We start from the raw sequence: 13,114 nt of genomic DNA on the forward strand, positions 1-13,114 counted from the left end.
CATCTGGCTCAAAGCAGGAAGCTTAAAGGAGTCACAACAATGACACATCAGGTTGATACTTAAGGGGGGGCGGGAATAAAAATCCAGCCACCATTGAAAAATGTAACTGACCCAGAGCAGCTCAGAGCTTTTTCTTGAGAGAGATGATGTACCCTTGCTTAAAATGAAATGAGTGACATGGGAAAAATAGCACACAATACCAGAACTGAAAGAGGGAGGGGAAAATATTCAAATAAGGAATGGGAAAATCCCTGCAGGGGGAAGAATCCAACATGTTTTGCTGTTTCAGAGTTAGGCATACACCATACATGGACCCGTTTCTGCCCTATCACCCTTCATCAAGTTGTGATCAAGCCATTCCTTTGTCTCCATGTCATACTTACTTCTTATATGAATTGTAAATGTCACCCTGTAATTATTGGTTTCGGTTTTAATGGACAGTGTGTGATTTCCAGCCTGTGTTTCTCTAATTTTTGGAAACTTCTTTGAAACAACATGCCTATAAAATAGGGGGAAAGCATCCATTAAAACAACAACAACAACTTCATGTGAAAGTAAAAGGAAGCAGAACAAATTGACAACAAAAACAACACCAAGCAGGCAAGCAAAACCTGTGGTTGGGATCAGAACAAACCATCATACTAATCAATCTGTGGAGAAAGGCCTTAGCCAAACTGGAAAAGGGCCATAGCTCAATGGTTGAAAGTCTGCTTTGCATGCAGAAGGTCCCAGGTTCAATGCTTCTTCAGAAGTTTATCAATGTACTTCTTGCACCGGGATCCTTTTAAATTCCCCTGCAACTCAAATGTGTGATGGCTGTTGTCTCATCACAAGAGAAGACTGTATGTCTAGATTCAGTAACTATTGTTGAATATTGTAAACTGGACAGGCTGATGCGGCAGCTTTGCTCTGAATGTGTGGTTGCAGGTGCCCAACCCACCTCTTGTTTCTGACTTCTAGCAAATAAGTGAAGAATGCTAAGCCGCCCTTTCCTAAGAAAGAACCTCTGTCCAGAATGATAGAAGTGAACCTCTTTCAGTGGAATCTAAAGTGAGTGGGTGGCATTCAAATAAATTTTACTCAGAATTGAAATTTTTGAACATGGCTAACCTACATCCATTCAGTTCAATGGGTATGCCCCGAGTAAAGCTTAGCCATCTGTATTTAACTGAGGTGAATTTAATTGGTAGGTTTAAAGATTAAATCTGTGCGTCAAAGTAGGGACATATAAGCGTATGAGAAAATTGTACACTCTGTGTACTTGTGGCTTTTGACCCAACTATTCCTTCTGCTGAAGAGGCAAGTCACTGAGAATTGCCTCTTCAGTAGTGAGAACAGTTAAGGCAAAAACTACAAGTAAAGCTCTGGCTGCTCGTGTAATCATTTCCTCAGATGCTCAGCACTTTTCTGAACCAGAGCAAATAATAGGAAATTTTATCATAATCATCACTCAGTGTATCTCTTTGCTTACCTGTTCTCCAATTCCCGAGAGGAATTACAGTCAGTCTGGTCCTCTTTAAAAAACCAAAGACACGTGATGTTCTCTGAAATATTTACTATTGCTTTAATTTCAACATTTTCAAGCACACCAACTTCAAAATCCGTTGCTGCTTCATAGATATTCTTGCTGGTTTGATAATACAGGGAACACCTGCGGTCTTCTTGGGTCTGTATTGCATGAGATGGAAACACATATTTTACCACACTAGCCTTTTTTAAAAAAAGATCTCTGCTTTATTTATTTTATTTAAGGATTTATTCACCACTTTCAAACAAATGTTTCAGAAGCAATGTACACCATCATATATGTATACTGTGCACACACACACACACACACACACACACACACACATTGTATATAATGTATACATAGTCTAGAAACTGATCTTAAAAGCATTTAACTATAATATAGAAGAGTCACTCTTCAGGGAAAGTCCTATTAGAAACATACATTAGGAAAAGAGCAAATTGCTAGGCCTTTATCTAAGTTCATTAAGAAGCTGATTCCATAGAGCTGGTTGTTCAGATACTGATGGGCTCATAGATGCTAAGGATCTCTTGACATGTTTGTTTGTTTGTTTGACATTTCATTCCTAGCTCCTACACAGAATGGTTCGCTGAGTTTCACCTGCCTAAGTGTAAAGAACAAACACAGGTGAACATTCTTTTCTAATATCATTAGATATTAAGAGCTACCCACCTAAGTGGGTAAGAGCCAATGACAGAGTACACACTTTGCATTCAGGTTGCAGGTTCTGTCCTGGCATTTTCAGTTAAAACTGGGATGGGGAACCTGTGGCGCTCCAGATATTGCTGGACAGCAGCTCCCAACATCCTGGACCATTGGGCCATGTTGACTGGGACTGATGGGAGTTGGGAGTCTAGCTACATACAGGTGAAACTCGAAAAATTAGAATATTGTGGAAAGGTTCATTTCTTTCAGTAATTCAACTTAAAAGGTGAAACTAATATATGAGATAGACTCATGACATGCAAAGCGAGATATGTCAAGCCTTTATTTGTTATAATTGTGGTGATTATGGTGTACAGCTGATGAAAACCCCAAATTTACAATCTCAACTTTGGGGTTTTCATCAGCTGAACGCCAAAATCATCACAATTGTAACAAATAAAGGCTTGACATATCTCGTTTTGCATGTCATGAGTCTATCTCATATATTAAACTCCAGTAGCTAATGAAAACAATTGCTTACATAAATGAATTTTTCCACGATATTCTAATTTTTTGAGTTTCACCTGTATATCCAGATATGTAGACATTACCATGTGTTTTATTCTGTTTTTAGGTTACTGCTCGTCTTATGTAGCTTTGAATATTTAAAATACCTGCTTTGATGTGCCTTTGGTAATTACAATGGTTTTATTTTATTTTTTTGTAAATCACAATGAAGTTTTATTATAATATTTTGTGTGTGTGTGTGTGTGTGTGTGTGTGAAATAAAATAATGAAATCTGAAGGGCCAGATTCCCCAATCCTAAATTAGAAGTATCTTGTATGTTGCTAACACAGCATACATTTAAAACACATTTAAAGTTCAGATGGCACCAAAAAAACTAGTGAAGCAGGTACCACCTGAGTCTCTCTGGGGAAAGAATCCCTCAAACTGCAGTCTATCTCCCTTCTGAAGTTGGTGGTATGGAGAGCATTGATGCCGGTCTTCACTGACCACACAGGTTCATATCCTTTTTACCTCATGAGAAGGTGAAGATTCCAATGATCCTGACATTATATTGTTTCGCTTGATTAAAAGGCATGCAATCTCTGGTGCACCCACGCCAATCACAGCCGTGGGTACCAGTGTAAGAATCAGAGCTGAAAGCAAAAAAAAGGAAAATGGAGGCCATTGTTATGAGCAGGAAACTGAGGATAATAGTACAAGTACAATACGATCAATAAAAGAGCATCATAAAATGCAGAACCAGCACAAGGCATTAGCCAAAAGCATAAACACAAACCAGCATAAAAATAATAGAAAAAGCAACCTTAAAATAGCAAAGGTACAGCCATTAGCTCTGCTAATCCTGTTGCACTCCATAAATTGGAGAGCTGATGAATGTCTGGAACAGGGAGCCTCTCCACTTGTCGAGTTCTCAGTACATTTTTGAACCCTGATCTTCCAGGTAGCGTATCTAAATTGTCCCCTCTTCTAAGGTGAATTGGAACAGTCACTGCCTTATTCTACCGACTCCCTCGGAAGATGGTGGGTTCTCCTTCACTGGAGGTTTTAAAACAGAGGTTGGATGGCCATCTGTCAGGGATTCTTCAGTTGCAATTCCTGCCTTGAAGGGGGTTGAACCAAGTGATCCTTGGAGTCCCTTCCAGCAATTCTACGGTTCTATTATTAATTTAGGTGCATTTATACCCTGCCATTTTACAATGAGAATCTCTCTCTCTCTCACACACACACACACACTTAAATCAACATAAACAAGCTTGTTTAAAAAGCTTAAAAGAGTAGAAGGTGGGAAAAGCGTAAAACAATTCAAGAGACGGTACAGTATTCTGTAAAGGTTCGCTGCCTGTTCCAATGTAACCTGCAATGGCATTGAGTCGCTGGTACGAGATCAATGCAATATAACCTGATAAGTGTTGTGAACCGCCCTGTGATCTTTGGGTGAAGGATGGTATACAAATTTAAAGAAGAGGAGGAGGAGGAGGAGGAGGAGGAGGAGGAGGAGGAGGAGTTTGGATTTGATATCCCGCTTTATCACTACCCGAAGGAGTCTCAAAGCGGCTAACATTCTCCTTTCCCTTCCTTCCCCACAACAAACACTCTGTGAGGTGAGTGGGGCTGAGAGACTTCAGAGAAGTGTGACTAGCCCAAGGTCACCCAGCAGCTGCATGTGGAGGAGCGGAGACGTGAAGCCTGTTCACCAGATTATGAGTCTACCGCTCTTAACTGGCTTGAAGGTGGTGTATTGGTTTGATGAGGGCTGGGAATACCAGGATTCAACCCTCCACTCAGTCATGAAACTCATTGGATGACCTTACGCCAGTCACTACCTCTCTGTCTAACCTACCTCACAGGGTAGGTTTGAGTTAAGGGGGGGGAGCATGTACACCACATTGAACTCCTGAGACTGAAAGGGAGGTATAGATGTAATAAACAAATAGTTAATGTTTCCCGGAAAATGAAAATAAAGTCGTGCCTGCTTTGTACTCAGTTTGAGGTATATACCCCAGTTTGACGTATATTTATTTACCCTCACTACACTTACCTGTGGTTTAAAACCACATCCTAATCCAAAGGACAAAAATGACACACAAGGAACATGGAAAAGTGAAGTAAAAACAAGGAACTAACCACAGATAAAGTGCTCTGCATTTGGTTTTGACCTATTCAAACGGGCTTACAGTTGTTCTACTTATTTGAACCTAAAGCGTTTTTCTTCTATGTAAGTCCTGCTCAGAGTTGACTGAAATTAATAGACATGACTAACATTCCTATACCATTAAAGCATATCAAAGCAATTTACAACGTTAAAAGGATGAAAACTATAAAATAAAAGCATTCTAAAAAATAAAAATAATTTAAAAGCAAGCAAGTTTGTTGTTGTCATCGTCGTTTTAAGAATCAACAAACCATTTGTGGAAGATGCACTCTTAATTGCCTGCGCACGCCTGGCAGAATAATAATAAAAAAGTTTTCAGCAGTTGTTTAAAAGTTGGCACAGAAAACATTAATTTTGGTCCATTAATGTCTCTCTGAGTATGATTTAGGTGACTACAACCCCAATAAAAGCTCATTCAAACAACCTGGACCATTTAAAATACTCTGCATTCTTGTCAGACCTTCTTGAGATAGCTGGGCAAGGCACAAGGACCAAAACGAAAGAAACAACACAACAACAAAATAGTAATCAAATATAATGGAATGCTTTAAGAGTCAGCTCAACTGCCGGACCAGCCCTGTCATTAGGCAAAGTGAGCCGTCTACGTCAGGCGGTGGAGGCTAAGCTATGATAAGCCTAGTAGTTTGAGGTCCAAGAGGCAATGCCTTCCTTTTCCACAGCATTAATGCTTTCCTAGTTGGGCACCTTCAAGTTTTGCCGCCACCCCCCCTCTCAATCTGGGAAGTGCCTTTGCTCTGACCCCCTCAACCTTTCTGAGTGGTGGTGAGAAATTCATTTTTTTTTTTAATGAATGCATTCTGCACACAACCACATCTTGGCCATATCCTCGCCCCCTTTTGTGAAACTCAGCAGTTTGGTTCTGCCTCGGTGTGAAACTCAACTCCTTCTGTTCTCATTTATTCATGGCGATATTCTTCCTTTGCATCTCTTTGGGCAGCTTTCCACACAAACCCTGCCTGCCTCTGACATCTTCTCCATGCTTTTAGGAGCCTGCTGTTTATAGTCGCCTCCACTTCACCCGATGGCCCACCCACCCTGAGGCAAATTATGCCAGAAAACACAATGCCCATTGACCTCATGGTCGGTGCTGCAAATGCCATTTCCATTGTGCGCCAGTGCTATTGGGCAAAGCAGACTCTTGTCTCTTTGGAAATGCCCCTTTAGCTGGCAGAAAGCCAGAGGGCAGGGAAGAGTTGTACACTGGAGGAGTGCAAGTGTGGGTGTATGATTTGTGTGTGGCTGAATCGGTGCTAGTGTTGGATCTTAGTAGGAGAGAGTGGACTGATTAAAAGAAGAACGGCTGGGGATTAGGAATATTAAGAACACATAATCCAAAGGGAGGAAGATAGCACAAACACAGAGGAAGGAAAACACAGCAACACCTCTGGTTTAGCTCTTCAGCTTCCTTTTCCTATCTGTATTTTTAAATTATTATTTAATTATCTATAAAATGATAACAAGCCACCACTGAAATGAAACAAAATGCTTACAATGAAAATTAGATTTATTTATTTTTTTATTTTAAAAAGAGGGTTTTCTTGGGGTGGAGGGGAAGTCCCAAGTAGGGCTGGGAGAGAAATTTGATTCAGTTAGCATATAAAACTGGATTTATCCAATCTACACTTTCTGAGTGCTTCAGACTGCGAAGCTGATGCTAATTTTGACCTCTTTGAATCAAGATGCTTTCACAAAATATGCAAAATATGCTGTTCAACCTATAATCAAACTTGCTTTGCATGGTTTCATCATGGAATTAGCTGCAGACATGAGAAGTGAAACACAGCAATCCTTCAAAATTTGCACTTACGTGAATTTTGCAATGCTGTTCTCCAACCAAACAATGTTTCCAAAAATACATATATTAGAGGAAAGTATGCATGAAAAGTAACATAAATGTGTACATTAGTCAAAACCACATAGATAAATGTGTTTATTAGGTGAAAGTCGCACTAAGGTGCTAATGTTCATGAGGATTTTTCACACACACACACACACACACACACACTTGCAAGTTGCTGAGAAATGTGGAGAACCAAATTGGAAACTGGAAAAATGAGAAATTGAGAGAACCAAAACTGACAGATCCTTCCATCTCCTAGACCCCAAACAAAACTACTGGGAAGACAGTATCTAAGGCAGGGATGGGAAACCAGCCCCCACAAGCACAATCAATGGTCAGGGCTGATGGGAGTAGCAGTTCAGCAATGCCTCTGAAGGGCTACCAGTCCCCTAAACGCTGGCGTAAGTTCATGGGAAGACATCTGGTTAGAAATAACAAAACAAAACAAAAAGCAGAAATCTTTTTAAAAAAGAGAAGATGAACACAAATCAGTAGAAGAAGTGTGCAGCTGCAAGTGGATGGTATGGAAATGATCGTGGACAAAACAATAGCACTAAGAGGAATGAGATAAAGAGAGAAGATGACTCAGGACAGATCCTTGAGGAGCTTCAGATGGGAAGTGGCAGACCGCGGGGAGAAGGATTACCACTGACAGATAAAGAAAGTAGACAGTAAGGAAGACAAGAAACTAAGAAAGCATGTTGTCAGTCAACACCCAAGAACAGAATGATCAATGGTATTGAAAGATGTCACAGAAAAGGCTACCGGAAAATTGGTTCTGTGATCTACGAATGCATGAAACTACGTCACATTCCCGGCACTGAGTCTCTGTTTCCAGTATGCAGGCTGCAGGTGCTGTACTGCCCTAGAGTGAAATAAGGGCTCATTTGGCAGAAAGATATATACAGCAACAATGATCTTTCAAATGCAATTGCATGTTGGGGTGGAGTCGGGGAGGCATTGATAAAGTTGCTATGAAGTTAGAGGATATATATATATATATATATATATATATATATATATATATATATATATATATATATATATGAGGCCCTGCCTTAGGTTATGAAGTGGCTGCAAAGTTTCCAGACTTTGATGCATGATTTCATTACGCCAGTTTTTAATTCTTCCAGTTCCAGGTCATGGAGACTCCTTCTTGCTGTTCTCATGTGACCTGCAGCTAAGCCATGGTTTGCCTTAGGATTAAGTCCAAACTTGATCTCCAAACTACCGTGTTTCTCCTAAAATAAGACACCGTCTTATATTTTTTTTCGCTCAACAAAACACAGTATGGCTTATTTTCAGGGGATGTCTTATTTTAACCGCGCCGCATCGGTACGCTGCATAGCCACGCCTCTCCAGGCTGTTTTAATGGGAGGTACCACGTCACTATGGCTTATTTTTGGGGTATGGCTTATTTTTGGGGAATGGCTTATATTTCGCAAATGCATAGAAATCCTGCCATGCCTTATTTTATGGCTATGTCTTATTTTAGGAGAAACAGGGTAGTAACAATGAGCAGTAGGCAAGGTTTGCTGTTGGCTGACTGCTTCTGGTTTGTTTGGGGGAGACAAACCACGAGCCTGGGTTCAGACACAACACTAAGCCAAATCATGGCTTACTTATGGGTAGAGTAGTGGGAGCAAGGGGGTGAGTGAAACCCCCGTGCCTTTTGCTCTGAGCAACAAAATTCTTGCTCGTTTATTCTTAGTCATGCCTTGGCTTAGCATTCTGTGCAAGATGAGCAGCAGAATACAATGAGGAATAGAATCTTGCAAGGGCAAAAATGTGTCTATTGTTGCCTCAACAACAGACTGAGAGATTTCCAATTGAACATAGCTCCTGATCTAATCATATTTCCTATCTTATCTGAACTGTGGAATGTGGAATAGTGCTGAACATAGCACTGTCCAATCCCTAGATAAATAAATCTAGTTCAAAGGTTATTCTGAAATTGTTAAGTAAGATACCTGATGGTGATGTTCAAGAAAAAATTACATATTTGTTGTTTGATTCTGACAAATTCCTTTTAATTTTTTTTTAAAATAAGCCTTTATTAAATTTGTGTTTTTTAAGAAGAAAAAAATCAAACATAAAACAAAACAAAACATTAAATCTTACATCACACAAATAATAACAGACATAAATTTACAATAGTCTCTTTCAAATTATAAATCAAATTTAAAATATGACTTCATATTGCTTCTACAACGGTTTTCTTAGTATAATACTCATTTCATTACTCTAACTAATAATTTAATTACTCTCATTCTTAAAAAACAAAAACAAAATTATATATAGTTTAAATCTCCCACGTGCGTATCTTAATCTAAGCAAATCATTAGTTCCGTTTTCAAACCTTCTTTTCTTAAATATTCTTCCACATATTTCCACTCTGCTTTTGTTTTCTGTTTTTGTTTATCTCTTATTACCGCTGTCATCCTTGCTAAATTCATATATTCTATTAACTTAATTTGCCATTCTTGGACTGTTGGTATTTTTTTCTCCTTCCCAGGTTTTAGCTATAAGTATCCTTGCTGCGGCACAAGCATACAAAAGGATGCTTTTTCTGTCTTAAGGAATATTCTCAGGGGTCATAATAGAAATATTTCAGGTTTTTCCCCAAATGTGGTTTTCAACATTTTTTTTCAAATTTTCATATATAATATTCCAAAATTAATAAATCTCTGGGCATTTCCACCAACAGTGAAAATCCGTACCTATTTCATCTTGGCATTTCCAGCACTTACCCGAATTTGTTCCATATATTTTTGCCAACTTCTCTGGGGTAAAGTGCCATCTATATACCAGTTTCATCATGTTCTCTTTAATTCCAGAACATGCTGTAAACTTCATGTTAATTTTCCATAATTTATCCCATTGATCCCTATATATGGGTCTCCCTAGATCTTGTGATCATTTGATTCTGACAAATTCCTGACAGTTATGAGATTTGCAGTGGCAACCCAAAAGCTGAGGAGAAACGTTATTGAGGCTAATATAGTAAATTGCAATGATTTAACACAAAAAACTGGATGCTTTTAAATGTACTAGCCCTCTTAACCATTTGTATTTCAATATATATCTATTGTTTTATTCTTTTTTAACCTTTCGTAGATTGTATTTATGAGAGAGAGAGAGAGAGAGAGAGAGAGAGAGAGAGAGAGAGAGAGAGAGATTCTGGGGTAAACACTCTTCTTCAATATTATATCAATGTATATTATTATATTATTATATTATTATATTATAATGTGGTTGGTATAACTATGATGTATTATATATATACATGTATTAAATATATTGTAATTATGTGGTTGATATAACTATGATGGTTAAAATAACCACAATAAACGGAATAATGGTGCAATAGATCTCAAATGCATCATGCTAATGCAGGAAAAGAAGCAGGACATAAATAGTTTAAAATCAAACACACAATCTAAGCAGCACAAGTTGCAAGCTTGAGTTATGGATATGGAAAATGGAAAAGCCAGTTTAAGCCCTCTATGTGCAGCAAGCCCAATACTTTTGTATATATTATGTGCTAAATTCAATCTGAAGTCTAGACTAAGCAAGCATGGCATTGTAATCATGGAGTGCTTCAGACTGCGGAGCTGATGCAATCCCCATGCTAATTCTGACCTCTTTGAATCAAGACGCTTTCACAAAATATGCAAAATATGCTGTTCAGCCCATAATCAAACTCGCTTTGCATGGTTTCATCATGGAATTTGCTGCAGACATGACAGTCTGAAGCCTTTGATCATCTCCTCTGAACTTAATGTAGCTCTCCAGGTCGGCATCAGCTACACTGTTTCGTTACTTCCTCAAATGCAAATGAAACGTTGGAATCCAGTTTTCTAATGAAAGGGTAGAATTTCAACAAAAGCTATCTCATGCTTCCAGAAGGACTTCAGGTACAGCATAAAGACTTCTTATTTTTAACGTTCAGTGGCAAGTTATGCAAGCTTCATAGGCTCAATCCACTGTGAAGTTCGCATGCACATAAATGGGAGCCCAGTACTGCTGTTGAGTACTCATTCACTTCAATGGGATTTGCGCAGCAGAACTTTCCACTAGTACTGCACCTTTCATTTGTTTATTACAAAAATGCATTGAAATACAGTGTCAACTAGCCCTGAACTTTCAAGACACAAACAAAAACTGTTTGAAGACTTGATCTGGACACCAAGCTCTAGATTGAGATAAGAAAATTACCATTCCCTCCCCTTTTTAAAATATATATTTTTAAAAAACAGTTCATTGTGCATATGAGCACCTCGTAATGCTTGCTTACAAAAGACAAATACCAGCACAATTCTCTGAGAAACAATGGGTGTCAATTTGTAGATAGGGTCCAAAACAGTCTATTTTCAATATAGACTGGTATTTAATATAGGAGTACTAAATGAAATATACTCACTGAAAAAATTCTCAATAACCTTCTCAAATTTTGGATTTCCTTGTCACAATACTTCTAATTTATATTCTTCCCCTATAATTTTATTCTCAGCATTCCAGTCATGAGCACAGTGCTGAATATAGACACCTCATGTGTGTGTAAGAGAAGAGATAACAGCATTAAATCTGGTAGATCGACACATTTATTTTATTTATATTCCACCTCTTGTCTTTCAAGAAGCTCTGGGTTGTATACCTGATATTGCCAGCTGGGTCTGCTTCACTTCAGCAAAAATGCCATAGTTACATTTTTAAAGAATTTATATCCTTTTTTTCCCTAATGCCTTTGTTGTTGTTGTTGTTTAGTCATTTAGTCGTGTCCAACTCTTCGTGACCCCATGGACCAGAGCACCCCAGGCACTCCTGTCTTCCACTGCCTTACCAAGACTTATAAAAATAAACACTAACAATTATTATTATTACTATTTATTAAATTTGTATACTGGCCTTTCATCCGTAGATCTCATAGCATAAAAATGCAAGATAAAAGCATAAAATACATGATAAAAAACAAGAGAAAAACAAAACCAATAACACTCTCCCCTCCCACACATTTAAAAGGGGATAGGATATTTGGTGTGGTTTTTCTTAAAGTAGCCTGCAAAGTTAAATTGAAGTAAAGCAAAATCTTAAAATGTTCAAATGTGTGTGTGTTTTAATAAAAAGGTCAGACGTTAATTCTGAAATATTTGCAAATGTTGACTGTTAAGTATGAGATCTAATTTTAAATTAATATCCTCTAAGTTTTAAGGCATATGATATGGTTTTAGTCACCAACAAGTATCCCTGGATTAGTCACCACTTCTCCAATACATCACCAGAAGAAATAATCTACTAGGGCTTTGTGGCTCCCACCCATCCTGCCTGATGCCTGCCTCTCTTTCCTGTCCAAGCCCCCCCCCATCCCCTCAACAACTCCAGATAGCTCTGGATGGCCTTACCAATGGCCTTATTCCACCCATCTCAGGTAAAGCCTTTGTTGTTGTTGTTTAGTCCTTTAGTTGTGCCCGACTCTTCGTGACCCCATGGACCGGAGCACGCCAGGCACTCCTGTCTTCCACTGCCTCCCGCAGTTTGGTCAGACTCATGTTGGTAGCTTCGAGAACACTGTCCAACCATCTCATCCTCTGTCATCCCCTTCTCCTTGTGCCCTCCATCTTTCCCAACATCAGGGTCTTTTCCAGGGAGTCTTCTCTTCTCATGAGGTGGCCAAAGTATTGGAGCCTCAGCTTCAGGATCTGTCCTTCCGGTGAGTACTCGGGGCTGATTTCCTTAAGAATGGATAGGTTTGCTCTTCTTGCAGTCCATGGGACTCTCAAGAGTCTCCTCCAGCACCATAATTCAAAAGCATCAATTCTTCGGCGATCAGTCTTCTTTATGGTCCAGCTCTCACTTCCATACATCACTACTGGGGAAACCATAGCTTTAACTATACAGACCTTTGTCGGCAAGGTGATGTCTCTGCTTTTTGAGATGCTGTCTAGGTTTGAGGTAAAGCCTTAGATCCCCCAAATTAGCTCGGGCTTTTGCCAAATCTGGTGCATAACCCTAGAGGCTGCCACTACAGAATGGAACTACACCTCCTGCATTTATTGCTTGAAGAGGGTGTCCTTCTCTATCGATCAATTCTCCCCAGAGATGGGGGCACATTACAAGTGCCTTACGATATAGCAGCAGGTTTTTCTGGAAGTGCCTAGGCTTGTGCCCTCAGGATGTCATTTTGGTGCTGCTAACCAAATGCCAACAACAATTTCAGCAGTAAAATACTTGATCTCAGTAGGTGCAGATGCACTAAAGCAGGAATGGGAAACTGAATCCCGGTAGCAGGCTGGATCCTAATCTCTCCCACCTCCATGGGCCAAGCTTGGCAGGTGCGCAGAGCTGCTTACCTGTCAATCACCTGATATCACAATGGTGTCAGGTAATCCATTTCCCCAG

The 13,114-nt window shown here is 39.3% G+C and overlaps 1 protein-coding gene across 2 annotated transcripts in view; it reads right to left on the reverse strand.

The window, feature by feature from the left end:
• Window positions 1-3,321, reverse strand: part of FLT3 (fms related receptor tyrosine kinase 3) — a 39,137-nt gene extending 35,816 nt beyond the window's left edge. For both annotated transcript variants that reach the window (XM_033146417.1, XM_033146418.1), the window contains exons 1-3: window positions 3,213-3,321; window positions 1,472-1,668; window positions 384-499 (exon numbers count right to left, since the gene is read on the reverse strand). In XM_033146417.1, coding sequence (XP_033002308.1) covers window positions 384-499; window positions 1,472-1,668; window positions 3,213-3,248 — 349 coding nt within the window. In that variant the 5' untranslated portion in view covers window positions 3,249-3,321. The remainder of the gene's footprint in view (window positions 1-383; window positions 500-1,471; window positions 1,669-3,212) is intronic.
• Window positions 3,322-13,114: the final 9,793 nt, after the last annotated feature.

Source organism: Lacerta agilis, chromosome 4 (genome assembly GCF_009819535.1).
Source record: "Lacerta agilis isolate rLacAgi1 chromosome 4, rLacAgi1.pri, whole genome shotgun sequence".
NCBI lineage: Eukaryota > Metazoa > Chordata > Lepidosauria > Squamata > Lacertidae > Lacerta > Lacerta agilis.